The following is a 17,672-nucleotide window of genomic DNA, read 5'->3' as shown; positions in this document are numbered from 1 at the left end:
AATTTGTATGCTAAAACAGAATCTTAACTGTTATGCATTTCTGAGCAGCTATCGTGTAAAATTAAGTATGGCTCCTAATTATTAGATATAAGATGTCCCAGATGACAAGACTGAGCTTAATACACAACAGACTTATAATGTTTTTATATAATGCACTCAAAAACCATTTAAAAAAGAAAAATGAAGTACTCACTGAATTGGAAAAACAAAGTACCTATTAAATCATTATATTTCTTTTATAATGTTTAATATTGTTTTTGGTGGATCTCTCCAAAATTTTAATTCCTTTTATTATGCTATACACATTATGTTATTGGGCAGTTTTCAGAAAAGAAAGAGCAGAATAAGGCAAGAGAAATATTAATTCTATAATTTTAAATATCAAGAATAGCAGAAGAAGAAATAAGGTGAAAGGGAACTAATTTATGTTTCTGTGTGCTCTGGTGTATGACTAACCTCTCAAGTCATGCTCTGCGATTTTTCTTTGCCTTCAGATAATCCACTTACTTTTATATCTATTAGTCTTAACACAGGCTAATACCATACTAGCCATTACCCTTATTGTTGTTTTCACAGGAAGCTATAATCCACATTCATATTTGGTAACTATCATTTACCTCTTAATAGAGACTAGAGATACTAGAAAGGTATTTAAATGTATTTCAGTATTTCAGAAGGCTCTTTTCTAGATTTAAAATGTGTATAAAGAAAGCTGAGAGCATGGCATACACCTGTAGTTCCAATTACTTGGGAGGCTGAGGCAGGAGGATCACTTGAGCTCAGGAGTTTGAGCCTAGCCTGGAAACATAGCAAGACCCTGTCTCTTTAAAAACAAAAACTGGGCCGGGCGCGGTGGCTCAAGCCTGTAATCCCAGCACTTTGGGAGGCCGAGACGGGCGGATCACAAGGTCAGGAGATCGAGACCATCCTGGCTAAGACAGTGAAACCCCGTCTCTACTAAAAAAATACAAAAAAAAATTAGCCGGGCGAGGTGGTGGGCGCCTGTAGTCCCAGCTACTCGGGAGGCTGAGGCAGGAGAATAGGAGGCGGAGCTTGCAGTGAGCGGAGATCCAGCCACTGCACTCCAGCCTGGGTGACAGAGCAAGACTCCGTCTCAAAAAAAAAATAAAAAATAAAAAATAAAAACTGCATAAAGGGAACTAACTGTTGATCTTTATTAAGCACTCTATTTCTAGATTGTATCTCTCAGATTCTTGCCTGCACACATTTCTGCTCTGAACAGGTTGATACACCTTTCAAATATATGACATTCATAAACCATTAATAAAGTCTTTGGATTTTTGTGCCTTTTAATAACCTCCCCAATTTTACTTTAGGGAATCTGCATGTCTGTGTTTGAACTACATTGAAATTCTTTTAGGATGAATGAAGAGATCTTTACCTTGTGTGTTTGATAAATGATGATTGCATTATCAGCTAATGTTTCCACCACATGAAAGTTTTCTATAGTTGCTGAAATGAAGAGAATAATAAAAAGATAAATTATCTTTTCCTAGAATGTGATCAATTAACTTATGATGAAAGTCAAGTACGAATGGACAGTATGGTAAATTGAACAAGATACTGCCCTATCTAGGCTACATCTAAATGGAAGGTAGCTAACACTTAGCATTGTGGTTACAGATGAGGGATGTGAGGTCTGATCACCAGGAAGCTTCATTTTCTTTGGCCCAATATCTATCTCCCACAGCAAGAAAGCAATTCTAATCACTACTGCATCACTCGGGCACAAATAATTCCCTAACACTAAAACTGTTCTCTTTTCCCTAATTTATTGATGTTAAATAAATTGTTATATCTAATCTTAGGTGGCTATTTCTGTGAAAAAGGGATGTCAAACTGCCAATGATAAACATGATGCTGAGAAGTATACTTAGGAAATTTTGTGTCTAAGGGGAATACACAATAAGAATAACTCTAGGCTGGGCGCGGTGGCTCACGTCTGTAATACCACCACTTTGGGAGGCCGAGGCGGGTGGATCACCTGAGGTAAGGAGTTCGAGACCAGCCTGGCCAATATGGTGAAACCCTGTCTCTACTAAAAAATACAAAAATTAGCTGGGCGTGACGGTGTACGCCTGTAATCCTAGTTACTTGGGAGGCTGAGGCAGGAGAATCACTTGAACTGGGGAGGTAAAGGTTGCAGGGAGCTGAGATCACGTCATTGCACTCCAGCCTGGGCAACGAGAGAAAACTCCATCTAAAAAAAAATAATAATTCTAAAGTAATCACAAAAGGATTCAACTAGGATTTACCATGGAAACAGTTTAGGAAAAAGTAGATGATGAAACAGAAATCTTCAATTTCAGTCTTCGCTTCTTCACCTTGTTGCCTTTGACAAGTCACTTTGCCTATCTGAATTTTACTTAATTTGTATGTAAAATAAGCAATAATAACTACCTATCATTGTAGGATTACTGAGGTTATTGGATCAAATTACATAGTAGGAAGCATTTTGTACACTGAAAAGTTCCACATAAACGTATTGTTAGTCCTCTATATGATTTTCCAAATACTTTCTAAGTTGACTTTGTGAACTATGTATGAGATGCAGAAAACTAGGTTGGATTTGATATTAAATTCAAAATAATAATTAGATTAAAATATATTAATAATGACAGCTTACTTTCCCAGTCATTGCGAACGTCAACATTCCAGAAATAATTGCAGACCTCATGTCCTGTGACGCCTTTAACTGCATGGGTAGCTTTTAAAGGATCCAGAACAATCCCATTTTCTTCTACTTCTCTTCTGTATACCTAAAGATAACATAATTCCAAAACTGTTTGAAAATTAAAAATCAAGTCCATAAAAGCATGAAAACATGCTTTTAAATATGGCTGCTCTTTAGATTTTTATGAAAATCTATTTATAGAACATATTCTGCTAAAAGAAAATTAAAAATTTCAAATTAACAGAAAAAAAGTACTGAAAATTATACATCCAAAGTAAACTTCATAAAAAACATGCATATGTGATAAATGACTTACTGTGAGTTGTTTAAAAATAAACGTATCAATTTGAATTAGGCATTATTTACCAAACATTCTCAAAGACTGTTTAACATGGCTAAGAAAACCAAATAAACCTGGCTAGAATATATTCTCCTTAAAGACACTAAATTAAGGTTGCTTTGTTCAATGCTGTATCCCAACATCTAGAATAGATGTATCTGAAACACAGCAGGCACTCGGTTATTTGTTAAATCAATGGCTGAAAGCTAAGACGGCAAAAACATAAATAACAGATCTATCTTACTTTAAATACTGAGGTTGTATACCTTAAATGCTAAGTAAAATTAATTATTTTAAAATTATAGTTTGCTACTTTAGATAATTATGTGATAAATACTTTTGAGAAATGAAGAAACATGTATCATGGGGGAGAACCAAGTGCTAATTTATGAAGGACCTATGGGGCTAGACATTGTTAGACATTTCACATAGTTTCTACTACAGCATCTCTCAACAGACTACCTTCCCCTACATATATATTACTCATATTATTGGGACCACCGTTTTCCCAGCTACCCAAACTAGAAACTCTAGACTTTTGATTCCTCTCTTTACAGTTCACACAGCTAGTAAGCTTTTTACTATTCTTCCTCTTTTTTTTTTTTTTGAGACAGAGTTTCGCTCTTCTTGCCCAGGCTGGAGTGCAATGGCGCCATCCTGCCTCACTGCAACCTCCGCCTCCCAGGTTCAAACGATTCTCCTGTCTCAGCTTCCTGAGTAGCTGGGATTACAGGTGCCAGCCACTATGTCCAGCTATCACTTTGTGCCTGACTCTTTTAAGCAGTCTGCTTGTTCTCCAGTTTCTTCCCTATCAGCTTGATCTTCTTAAAATTATACTTTTCTATCCCAGCACTTTGGGAGGCCGAGGTGGGTGTATCACCTGAGGTCAGGAGTTTGAAACCAGCCTAGCCAACACGGTGAAACCCCATCTCTACTAAAAATACAAAAATTAGCCCAGGGTAGTGGTGGGTACCTGTAATCCCAGTTACTCAGGATTACAAAAAAAAAAAAAGATACTTTTCATACAGTGGCTAATCTACTGTTACAATCAATTGTTATAGACAATGACTATTCTCTTTAGAGAGTAACTTTATGCTTCCCATAACCTAGGCCCAATTTCTCTCTAACACTGTGGCTGTAGAAGTACTTATTTTCTATTCCTCATTCCAGCTGGGGAGACTTCATCTAGACCATCACTCCTGGCTTCTCTTCAGTGCTTCACTTCCTCCTCCCTAGAGGTAGGTGACTCTACGGTGACTGAATGATGACTACAGAAGAAATAAGACAGGTCTGGCTCAACCCTTTCTTCCACAAAGAGCATACATCCTGGCCTGCTTCTGTAGTGAAGGTTTGGGATTATCCAGCAATGCCAGGAACATGTTTAATTCTGGAATAACAAGACCCTGTAGCAGCTGATCTCAAACTATTTTCTACAATCACCTTATCAGAATTATAGCTAACATTCTAGTATCTCATTTATCTGTCTCTTTTATTTTATGTCTTAATTTGTTCCTTATTCAAGAGGAGAGGAGATCCCAGCATCTAATAATATATCTTATTTGCTAGAATAATTCTGGTCAACAAAGATTATGCAAAAATCCCGACTAAAAAGTTTGCTTTCAAGTTTTTGCTCACATCATTATTAATAAAATTATTAATAAAAACAATTTTGTTATTATTTCCAGATGCAGTTCAAATGCTTCTCTGCATTGTAAAACAATCTAATTGTTTCAAATCACAGACATCTTTCTTTTCTGATTTTCTCCACCACTCATCTGTACTCTTCACTTAGTACGTTATCAGATGGGGCCAAGTAATAGCATGCACATCCATATATATATACACTATTTTTTTAGACAGGGTCTTAGTTAGTCACCCAGGCTAGAAAGCAGTGGCACAAATGTGGCTCATTGAAGTCTTGACCTCCCTGGCTCAAGGGATCTTTCGCCTCAGCCTCCTGAGTAGCTAGGACCACAGGCGTGTGGCACTGCACCTGGCTAATTTTTGTATTTTTTGTAGAGATAGGGTTTCACCATGTTGCCCAGGTTTGACTTGAACTCCTGAGCTCAAGTAATCCACCTGCCATGTCCTCCTAAAGTGCTGGGATTACGCGTATGAGCCACTGTGCCTGGCCAATAGTACCTTTTAAATGTCAATATTCTTTTTCCTCTCTCATTCCTTGCTCTTATTTTCCGTCCCCGTGTTTAGGGATGTAAACGAGATTAACTGACCAATGTCTGAACATCAAATAAAGGTGCAGTAAGAGGAGAAAAGAAGGAGGGTATAGACCAAAAAGGGAGAGAAACAAAGTGTTATCTAGGCACAACATTCAGTATGTTAAAAAAACAAAACAAAAGGAAATATCCAAATACAGGACCATCAGCTAATTGTGACCTTTCATATCTAATTCTCCAAATTTTATTTTCTTCATGGCCTAGTCAAAACAGAAAGGTTTAATCATATATTTATATTACAATCATAAAGAAATTTTAGTAAAGGCAAAGCCAGAAAAGCAAAAAGACATTCTATTGTTCAATATATGACACTGCTTTGATCACATGTAATAATTTGTTTTAAAGGTAAGCTGAAAGTGCTATCCTTATTCATATCAATAGTAATTATAATATGACTGAAACAGAGATGCCTTTGGCAATCTACATTTCAGAGGGAATTACCTTCATTTCTCCTTCTTCTACAACCAACTGCCAATTGGCATCTCCGCCTACATCCTGTAATGAATAAGTCATGTGGTTCTGCACCATCTCTTCAACCTTGTGAGGGGAGGAAAAAGGCATGAGAATCCAATAGGTATGTCATAATCTCTAAAACAGAATGGTATTCAGTTAACTTCAGTTAAGAAATGGTGCTCTTAGTAGCTGAGCAACCAAATGCACAAAGGTGAGGAGGTTTTACATAGCGTTTGAAGAGTTTGGTCCATATTCCAGATATCCAGGTTAATGACAGGAGACAGAAATGAAAAGAAGGAAGATGGGTCACTCAAGTAACACATATTGGCCTAATGTGTATCAAGTGACTAAAATAAGCATTTTCTGGAAAAAAGAAATATTCCATTCTATATCATAAAACAGAGATGATGTGTTAAAGTATAAAATAATGGAAGAGTATAGATAAAAGGGGCACAGAGATCATCCAGTCTAATGTTTCTATATTTAAGACTATGTAGAGATATCAGGAAGGTCTGATATGAACAAAGACATATATAGAGAGGGCACATCTTTGCTCTCAGATGAGCAAAGATACACAAAGATTAGCAAAGATATATATGTATATGTCAAAGATTTCAATACAAAAAAGGTGAAAAACCTTCCTTATGCCACTGATAAACCTCTGTTTTACAACGGAATATAAGCCAATTTAAAAATAATCAAACTCTTATTTATTTGATTCCAGTTTCTTTGTTCTAAATTCTTTTAGGGACAATGCTAATATTCATATATTCAAGCATTTACACATAATCACTTTTTAGTTCATTTTAAAATTTCTAACAATTTCCTGTAAAAATTTTTAAATTTAAATTTATAACAACTTTTTACTGATATTTAAATGTAACTCTTAACTATCACAAATTGTCCTTATACATTTTATGTAAATAAGCGAAAAGAGTTGAACATTTCACACTACCAGATTTCTCAGATTTATTGGAGAACTGAAGTGATACAAAGATTGTGGAAACAAAGTAATTTCATTTCATGTAATAAATATATTAGAAGACAGAAGAGCTGGAAAAAAAATATATATACACATATATATATCATACTTCCATTAAATTTTACCCTAAAGTTCATTTGTTTTATATAAAGTCTATTCTGTTCATTAGGAATATAGAACAGGAATCAGTTTTGAACATATTTCAAAGTAAATAATCAACTCCCCACCCCCCACCCAAGAGACAGGGTTATTCTGTCACACAGGTTGGAGTGCAGCGGCACAATCATAACTCACTGTAATCTTGAACTTCTGGACTCAAGTGATCCTCCTGCCTCAGCCTCCTAAGTAGCTAAAACTACAGGCTTGTGCCACCATGCCCAGCTAATTTTTTTTTTAAGAGACAGGGTCTCACTTCATGGCCCAGACTGGAATACAGTAATATGATCATAGCTCACTGCCACTACAATTTCCTGGGCTCAGGGGATCCTCCTGCCTCAGACTCTGAATAGGTGGGATTACAGGAGTGCGACACCACACCTAGCTAATTTTTTGTAGAGACAGGGTCTCACCATCTTGCCCAGGCTGGTCTTGAACTTGTGGTCCCAAGTCATATTCCCAACCTTGGCCTTATTAACAGTTTTAAAAAAGAAACTCACTCCGGGAATAGAATTTTCTATACCAAAGGATGTTATCAATATGTTATAGTGATATATACTTCTGCTACCTCGAGTTTCTGGTTCTTAAATACATTTTTGATTACTGAAAGCAGGTATGGCCTTAAGTGTCTCCTGATACGTCAACCATCACAAAGAATATTTTTGATAAAAATGCTGAGATTCTATAATCTACTTTTGTACTAAATAAACACTAACAATATTTTATTCCTTTATTCATAATTCTCAAAACAGTGTGAGTTACTGATTTGACAGAAATTTAACAGGACATTCTACAATTTTACAAAGCCTTGGAAAATATAACTTTCAGTGTTGCATGGAGAAACTGTGCACCTTTATAATTTCAACATCTGCTTTGAGAGAGCAAGGATAACTAATGCAGGATTCCAAGTTACTAATACATACAAAATGTATCTGATTTCCAAAAAGAAAAGTTCCAATTACTATGTATAAATAAAAGTAGCATTGGCTTGATTCATTTGTCTGTGTCACACTGTGATTAGGAGAAATGTTTACACTCTTCAGATCCCAAAATCTTAAAAATCTTTAGAGTTGAGTACATGCTTTGAGGTAGGAAACTAGCAGTTAAGCACACTTGTATTTATTATGAGATAAGAGACAGAAAGAAATGCTTCCCCCAAATAAACTCTACTTTCAATAGGTTACTTGTGAAAGAAGAACGTGAAGAACAGAAGAATTTTATTCTGTTAAAAAACAGAATTGGGTTCAAAAAAAATTTTTTTTTTTTTGAGATGGAGTCTTGCACTGTTGCCCAGGCTGGAGTGCAGTGGCGTGATCTTGGCTCACTGCAAGCTCCGTTTCCTGGGCCCACACCATTCTCCTGCCTCAGTCTCCCAAGTAGCTGGGACTACAGGCACCCACCACCATGACTGGCTAATTTTTTGTAGTTTTAATAGAGACAGGGTTTCACCATGTTAACCAGGATGGTCTCGAACTACTGACCTCATGATCCACCCGCCTTGGCCTCCCAAAGTGCTGGGATTACAGGCGTGAGCCACCCCGCCTGGCCTAAAGTAATTTTTTAATGCTACTTAGCTCTTTTGTCAAAAACAACGCAGGTAGTTGTGTTTCTGTTTGGGAGATTATTCTGAATTAGGGATTTCAAATGCCTAAGAAATGAGGTGTTTTTGATTTGTGGTATTGTCCAAAAGAAACCAGATTCCACAAACATAAACACACAGTAGGTAGCACAAGTCAAAAAATATATAGAAAGCATATTTAACATTGTCTTTCTAGGTAGGCAAAAAATGCTATTCCTTCAACGGTAGGCCATGAGGCAGGTCCAGGTTCGATTTTCAGCCATGCTGTATAAAAATGTTTTAAAAATGATATTCCTGTAATAGCTACACTGCATCAATGGAAAACCAGTTTTCAAAAGGTCCAACAAAGAAACAAACATTCAGTGTTATGCTCCTAAAAAACTAAAGATCTAATGAAGTACTAAATTACTGTAATGAACTCTGCAAAGCTTTCATCATGGAATCTTCATTCATTATAATATCTTCCTTGAGGTAATAACATTAAAGTTAAGAAGAGAGGTATACAGGTAAAAATCTCACTATAACAAATTTTATGTTTGCTATAGGAAAATATGAAGTAACCAATATTACCATAGGGGCAGTGACTTGGGCACTGGTGACCAGACTGACACTTCAGATCTAACCTAATAATCTGCTCACTTTACTGTTCAGTTAAGACACTACATATTAAAAAGAAGTGGGAAGCTGGGCGTGGTGGCTCACACCTGTAATCCCAGCACTTTGGGAGGCCGAGGCCGGCAGATCACAAGGTCACGAATTCGACACCATCCTGCCTAACACGATGAAACCCCGTCTCTACTAAAAATACAAAAAAATTGTCCGGGCGCGGTGGCTCAAGCCTGTAATCCCAGCACTTTGGGAGGCCGAGATGGGTGGATCACTTCGAGACCATCCTGGCTAACACGGTGAAACCCCGTCTCTACTAAAAATACAAAAAACTAGCCGGGCAAGGTGGTGGGCGCCTGTAGTCCCAGCTACTCCGGAGGCTGAGGCAGGAGAATGGCATAAACCCGGGAGGCGGAGCTTGCAGTGAGCTGAGATCCGGCCACCGCACTCCAGCCCGGGTGACAGAGCAAGACTCCGTCTCAAAAAAAAAAAAAAAAAATTAGCCAGGCGTTGTGGCGGGCACCTGTAGTCCCAGCTACTCGGGAGGCTGAGGCAGGAGAATGGCATGAACCTGGGAGACGGAGCTTGCAGTGAGCCAAGATCACGCCACTGCACTCCAGCCTGGGTGACAGAGCAAGACTCTGTCTACCAAAAAAAAAAAAAAAAAAATGAAGTGGGAAACAAGGAAATACTGTTTCATAAAACAAACAAACAATAAACAAATACAGCCAAATTTACCATGCTGTTAGGCTCAAAATTTGACATTCTAGGAAATAATATTATAGTAACACCTCCTGTCACTTATAAATGAAAAAGACTCAGTTAAAAACATTGAAGAAGGTGAACAGTGTTTCTAAGTTTTCTTTAGGCTAAGTGTAATTTCAGAAATCATGCCCTTGATTTTTCCGGACCTAGAGTTGAAAATGATTAGCTGACATACAAAGCATCTTCAAATTAATAAACTATGAAACAACATAGAGATAAAATACATTTGATACAGAAAATTAGCTGGGCGCTGTGGCAGGCGCCTGTGGTCCCAGCTACTCGGGAGGCTGAGGGAGGAGAATGATGTGAACCTGGGAAGCGCGAGCTTGCTTGCAGTGAGCCGAGATTGCACCACTGCACTCCAGCCTGGGCTATAGACCGAGACTCCGTCTCAAAAAAAAAAATACATTTGGGATGGGGGACATTTGCTCCAATTCTAGCCTTTTCTTCCATCTCACATCTGAATCACTCAGTATGATGCCATTTCTGGAGGCTACCAAGCACGATTTTTCTAACACTATTACCCAGAAATCTGAAAAGAAAATTGCCTTTTGATAGCACAATAAAAGTCTAAGTTGGGCATGGTGGTTCATGCCCGTAGTCACAGCAGCTTGGGAGGATCGCTTGGGCCCAGGAGTTTGAGGTTAGTCTTGGCAACATAGCAAGACTTCGCCTACTTTAAAAAAAAAAAAAAGAGTCTAGAAGGGCTCAAAAGCAGCTCAGATCTCTTTCTCTTAGGCATGTAAAAGAAATACAACTATGTTGGTCAGGCATGGTGGCTCATGCCTGTAATCATAGCACTTTGGGAGGCCAAGGTGGGTGGATCATGAGGACAGGAGATTGAGACCATCCTGGATAACACAGTGAACCCCCCTCTCTACTAAAAATACAAAAAATTAGCCAGGCATTGTGGTGCATGCCTGTAGTCTTAGCTACTCAGGAGGCTGAGGCAGGAGAATCATTTGAACCCGGGAGGTGGAGTGTGCAGTGAACTGAGACTGCACTCCAGCCTTGGCAACATAGCGAGATTCCATCTCAGAAAAAGAACTACAACTACGCTTACTACAAAGTCACAAAACCACAGAGGGGCTTGTTAGATAGAATAATTATTAATAACAAATTAATAGTGTACTGTTAACCCAAAAGAGAGATGGCTAAGAACATAGCACTTTTAGTCTACCATATTGACAAAAGTTAACTGAATTACAATATTCAGTGCTACTATATCAATAGAAAACTGGCCTGGGAACGTAAGCTGGTTCAACTTTTCTAATTAATAGTTTGGCAGTAAAAATTTTTAAAACTTGGCTGAGGCCTGTGGCGTGTAATCCTAGCACTTTGGGAGGCTGAGGTGGGAAGATCACTTGAGGCTAGGGGTTCAAGATCAGCCTAGGCAACATAGTGAGACTCCTGTATCTACAAAAAATAAAAAATTAGCTGAGAATGGTAGCCCATACCTGTAGTCCCAGCTACTCAAGAGGCTGAGGCAAAGATCACTTGATGCTTCAATGAGCTATGATCATGCCACTGCATTCCAGCCTAGATGACAGAATGAGACCTTATCTCTTAAAAAATAAATAAAATACCAGCCTGGGCAACATAGTGAGACCTCATCTCTGTTACAAATAAAAAAATTAGCTGGGCATGGGGGCGTGTGCCTGTAGTCCTTAGTCCCAGCTACTCAGGAGACTGAGGCAGGTGGATTGCTTCAGTCCAGGAGGTCAAGGTGCAGTGAGTGTGATATCACCACTGCACTCCAGTCTGGGGAACAAAGCAAAACCCTGTATTAAAATTAATAAAAATAAAATAATATAATATAATAAACACTTGAAAATGTTCATGGCCTTCGTTCCCACAATAATGCTTCTAGGAATACATTCTAAGGAAATAATTAGATAAGGGTGCAAAGATGTATATAAAAGGATGCTCACTGTAGCACTATATACAACAGAGAAAAATCAAAAATAAGCTAAATGTTCAATATTAGGTGAGTAGGTAAATCCAGCCATGCATATGCATAGACAAAGACATATAGACTTGTATTTACTGATGGGAAGATGGGCCTAAATGTAAGTTTAAAATAAAGATTATAGAACAGTTTATACAGTTACCTATTTTGGTAGAAGATTTTTTTAAAATCTGGCACATATGGATAATTACATACACCTTAATATTTATCTCATATATATGACAGAAGATAAATGGAATATTAGTGAACTATTATTAATTTAATTTATTCTACTTTCAAGTTCTGTTAAAATTAGCATGTATCACTTGTACACTAAAAAAGGGAGAGAGGTGAAATAATTACCACAACAATAATGTGCTCCTATGGACAAAAGGTGGGAAAAAGCCTCACACAGAACCATTTTTTGCAATGATGCTCCCTATAGATTAAGCTGCAAATGTACTGTACATCCTTTGATTTCTTTCTTTTTCAACTGAGGATGATGCTCTTCCCCCTTTGATTTCTAAGGTGATACCTTTAAATGTGAACTGTTATGCAAATAAATGTGACCAAAATGATCAATTTATGAATCTAAATTCTTTCTGTTCTCTGTACACCTGAAAATTATTTTCTGGTTTGTGGCTAGAGTCATTATTTCAAGAACTTGCCAGCCTGGGCAACACAGCAAGGCCCTGTCTCTACAAAAAATAAAAACAATTAGTTGGGTGTGGTGGAATGCCTGTAGTCCCATATACTTGGGAGGCTGACAGGAGGATCACTTGTGTCCAGGAGGTCAAAGGTCAGGTTACAGAGCTATGATTGTGCCACTGCACTCAGCCTGGACACCAAGTGAGACCTTGTCTCCTTAAAAAAATAAAAATGAAAATAAAAAACGCTGGGCATGGTGTCTCAGGTCTGTAATCCCAATACTTTGGGAGGCTGAGACGGGCAGATCACTTGAGGTCAGGAGTTCAAGACCAGCCTGGCTAACATGGTGAAACCCTGTCTCTACTAAAAATACAAAAACTAGCTGGGTGTGATAGCATGTGCCTGTAATCCCAGCTGAGACAGAAGAATCGCTTGAACCTGGGAGGTGGAGGTTGCAATGAGTCAAGATCGTGCCATTGCACTACAGCCTGGGTGACAGAGTGAGACTGTCTCAAAAAAACCAAAAAAACCAAAAAAACAAAAATGAAAAAACAAACAACAACAACAACAACAACAAAACACAGAACCTGTAGTCCTTTACAACTTTAATTTCTCAGATCTGGAGTGACTTCGTTCCTAATATCTGCCCATCAGACAGATTCATGTGTTGGTACTAATTTCCTGGTAGATTCATATATTTTATTTTAAGCTATTTTCAGGGCATCTCTGAGTTGTACACTTGATTATTTCAGCCAATTCAAGACTATAAAATATCATTTCAACAAGAACAAGGTAGTCATGAGCCAACACTTATATAAACAGCAAAGTGAAATTACCAGAGATTTAGAAGGCTTCTGTATGGGAGCTGATATAAATGATCAAGAAACTAGGTATGATACATGTATCTGGACTTTTAAAATTTGTTGGAGTAAATAAGGATTATATTATGCTGATATAATATTTTGGCAAATTATCAAAGGTGATTAAAAATGTTGACTTAGTTTTTAAATTAATTATGAAGATCTTACAAAACAAAGAATTTGGCTACCTCCAATATTTCAAGTGTTGTAGAGCAACTGATGTATATTTGTGTATTAAGAACAATGTAGGCCAGGTGTGGTGGCTCATGCCTGTAATCCCAGCACTTTGGGAGGCCGAAGCAGGCAGATTACCTGAGGTCAGGAGTTCGAGACCAGCTTGGCCAATATGGTGAAACTCTGTCTCTACTAAAAATGCAAAAAATTTAGCTGGGCGTGGTAGCAGGCACCTGTAATCCCAGTTGCTCAGGTGGCTGAGGCAGGAGAATCGCTTGAACCCAGCGGGTAAAGGGTGCAGTGAGCCAAGATCGCACCATTGCACTCCAGCCTGGGCGACAAAAGCGAAATTCCGTCTCAAAAAAAATAAAATAAAATAAAACAAAAATAAAAATAAAAAACCGATGTAATATAACAAGTGTTTCTAATGTTAATGAATAACCTTTGAACCTCTTACTTTGCTTAATACAAAAGTCTCTATAGGGTGTGAGAACTGTAAAATGTAACACTACTGCATAGTCACTACTATACTTTTACCCTGTGTTGACTGGAAGAGTTTTCCAGATAACACAATGTTTCTCAGCTAATATTAACTCCAGATCTACATCCAATGCTATATTCTCAAGTGTGACTATACAGAATCAACTTGCTAGATCCTTTGATAATGGGTGATAAGGCAGTGTAACATCCTCTGAAACAAAAACTCTTAAAATTGGGAATTAGTCATCTATTCTAAAGGAACTGTCAAACATAAGGTACACAATTTAATCACAACAGTTAATTGCTAGAGTCCATATCTGCTAATGACAACTAATGCTTTAGCAAGGACAGTAAATACTTGAAGACCTTAATGTAATTTTCTTCATTTTTACCTCTGCTGGCATATAAAACAGTACATCATCAAAAGTTAAAACAGGATCGGATCAATCATGAGCACCATATATTAGAAAAAAAATTCAGCAAGATTTCTCTTGTTACATACATGAGCTTTACAAAAAGTTACTATTATGAAGAAGTAAGCTGTAATTCAGCAAAATTTTGTAAAAATATAGGCACCTGCTTCTCAGTGATACAGTTACCTGTACTTAAAGGCAATTCAGCTGTTCTACAGCGCTACCATGAGGGCCCTGGTTTGGGTTCTGAACCCCTACTTCTTAGGCATTCTTTATTACTGGCTTACATTCTTTCCTTGCTGCCATTATATTTTCTTTCATTTATAGCCTATGTATTTCTATATTTTTGATTAGTCTGTGATATTATTTTAATGCAACATGGAGCTTAGTATAATAAACCAAAGTCTCCTAGTATTATGTAGTTTTGTCACAGATTCATTATGAATGGATCTCTTTTTTAAAAAATATGTGGGGCCAGGCATGGTGGCTCATACCTGTAATCCCAGCACTTTGGGAGGCCGAGGGGTGCAGATCACGAGGTCAGGAGTGCGAGACCAGCCTGGTCAACATGGTGAAACCCCGTCTTTACTAAGAATACAAAAATTAGCTGGGTGTAGTGGCGTGTGCCTATAATCCCAGCTACTTGTGAAGCTGAGGCATGAGAACTGATTGAACCTGGGAGGTGGAGGTTGCAGTGAACCCAGATCATGCCACTGCACTCCAGCCTGGGCAACAGAGCAAGACCCTGTCTCAAAAATAAATAAGTAAAATTTAAAAAAAATGCATAAATGGACAAGCAAAAGGTAAAATAAACTGTAGTATATTTGGTTATGGATGATTTCTGATCCAGAATTGCTAAATCTTTTTCTTAAAAGTATTCAAGGAGAAAAAAGCTGTACAAGTCAGAAAAACACCATGCCATATTCTTCTCTATGGCAGGTTAAAAACTAATGTAAACTTTATTTATATATATAAAAATAATAGAAATCTCTTTTGACTTTTAAAAACTTTTATAGCAATATTCTCATAGAGGAAAAAATAATGATGTAAACTTTTATTAGCTCAAATTATGTTATAATAGCAATAAAAGCTAACATTTATTGAGCACTTATTATGTGTCAGGTTCTAGCTAAAGCACAAAAAAGAAGCACAAAAAATTTAGAAAACTTATTGGGATCATACAGCTAACCAGGATTTAAATTTAGTCATTCCGACTAGAGTGCTCAGGTCTTTAATATAGGATTAACATAATATAATCTAATCCAATAAAATGCAATAACCAGAAAGATAAAAAGTTGAATGGCAAAGATGTGAAGATTAAGAAAATTAAAAAAAGAACCAATGCTGACACTAAAAAAAACTTCCTCCAATGGTAATTTGATTTTTTTTTGAGGGTAGAGACTGCAAGCATCCAGCTTCCTGTCTTAAATTCCCAAACCCTTACCAATTTCCATAGATTTAGCATATGAACAGAAATATTCATTTATAATACCCAAAGGTAATCTGTATAAGGAAAACACAATCTGCTCAATGGAGCTTAGTATGATAATGGAAATGAAACATATTATTAAAAAGTGATTTCTTTGCTGAATATAATTTGGAGATACTTTAAATTAGCTTAAAAGTGAGACTGCTGAAATCTGCTTTTCTGCTATAACATATCATATAGACCACATCCATCAAAACTGCTAAATCTTGACTGAAGAAACAGATATTACATGATACCAAAACCCAGTATCTTCTATTTGTTTCAATTCAGTTTGAAAATCTTTCTGGAGTACCTCCTATATGACAAAATTCCAAGCTGTGAATAGTAAAGGACACATGCAAACCTGACAGAGAAAGTATTTAGTAGACAAGGAAGACCTTTTTAATGCTTAATGTTACTATTTAAAGTTCAAAACTAAAATCAGTGGCCTAACCAAAAGATTTCTAGGAACTGGGAAAGCAGGCTGAAATATAGCACAGAAAGACTCAAGTCCACTCTATACATTCATACAGTACCTGGGAGCTGAATCTGTGAACATCATCAGAGGCACTGACTAGATCAATGGAAGACATGGAGGAAGAGCGACTATAGGGCTACCAGAGACAGACAAAGAAAAAACCAAGTAATCAGAACAAAGGCACAACAGAGCATTCAGTACCAACTTCCAAACACAAGATAAAGGGAAAAGAAAACAAAGCACTATATGAAACAAGCACAGCAGCAACTGCTGACTTCATGCACCTATTATGTATTATGCTCCAAAATCATTCCAAAAAAGAATGCAGTGCTTCCACTAATACAAAGAAATACCATTTAATCCCAAAGAAGAGAGAGATTTAGTATAACTGGATATGCTTCTGGTTAACTATTTTGGATTAGCCACTCCTAATTTGCCCACCCCCCACTTTCCCCTTAAATAAAAATGAAAGAACTTTATTTTCAGAACAAGATTTCTAACTGTTTTGGAGGATGTACATGGAATACAATATATCAAATCAAAAGCAATCTCATTACTTACATTCATGAAAAAGGGAGAAAACTTATACTACAAGATATTTCTGGCTGGGCATGGTGGCTCACGCCTGTAATCCCAGCACTTTGGGAGGCCGAGGTGGGTGGATCACAAGGTCAGGAGATCAAGACCATCCTGGCCAACGTGGTGAAACCCTGACTCTACTAAAAATACAAAAATTAGCTGGGTGTGGTGGCGCATGCCTGTAATCCCAGCTACTAGGCAGGCTGAGGCAAGAGAATCTCTTGAGCCGAAGAGGCAGAGACTGTAGTGAGCCGAGATAGCGCCACTGCACTCCAGTCTGGCGACAGAGTGAGACTCCATCTCAAATAAAATATATTTCCACCAACAGTGAAGAACAATACAAGGTGTACTTTTAGTAAACTCTGACATTAGCTTACCTTTTGGACAAATCTATGTGTCCCCACAGAAGAAAAGGCATCTCCAGATGGCAAGGATGTAGGCCAATGTAATCTCACCTTTTCACTCTGTGACTAAAAAAACATATGTTAAGACGGAAAGGTTTTAAAGTGTATTTTGCAACTGAAGAATGCATAATATAACCTGGAACTACCAACATTCGATTAGTGAATGCCTTAGTGCTTATAACCATTAGAATTATGAAACTACTTCACAGACATGGCAAATCCTGACACTTGCCTCAGATATCCCAACCTCTTCTTTCTAACTCCGCAGATACTATGTTAGGCAAGGGATAAGTTCTTTGATTTTGCTCCTAGTCAGACTCCCTGCTACCTGCATAGCATTATTTATCATAGGTCAATCTTAACACTGCTGCCAATTCTCTCCTATCCAAACTCTGGCCAAATCATTCCAA

General features: G+C 37.5%; 1 protein-coding gene across 1 annotated transcript in view; it reads right to left on the bottom strand.

The window, feature by feature from the left end:
* COL4A3BP (collagen, type IV, alpha 3 (Goodpasture antigen) binding protein) overlaps positions 1–17,672 on the bottom strand; it is a 152,747-nt gene that overhangs the window by 12,660 nt on the left and 122,415 nt on the right. Inside the window, exons 11-15 of the mRNA XM_011959236.1 lie at positions 17,236–17,328; positions 16,338–16,415; positions 5,711–5,806; positions 2,648–2,780; positions 1,403–1,473 (exon numbers count right to left, since the gene is read on the bottom strand). Coding sequence (XP_011814626.1) covers positions 1,403–1,473; positions 2,648–2,780; positions 5,711–5,806; positions 16,338–16,415; positions 17,236–17,328 — 471 coding nt within the window. The remainder of the gene's footprint in view (positions 1–1,402; positions 1,474–2,647; positions 2,781–5,710; positions 5,807–16,337; positions 16,416–17,235; positions 17,329–17,672) is intronic.

Source organism: Colobus angolensis, unplaced genomic scaffold (assembly GCF_000951035.1).
Source record: "Colobus angolensis palliatus isolate OR3802 unplaced genomic scaffold, Cang.pa_1.0 Scaffold49, whole genome shotgun sequence".
NCBI classification, from domain to species: domain Eukaryota; kingdom Metazoa; phylum Chordata; class Mammalia; order Primates; family Cercopithecidae; genus Colobus; species Colobus angolensis.
This window is presented reverse-complemented; position numbering and strand designations above follow the sequence as displayed.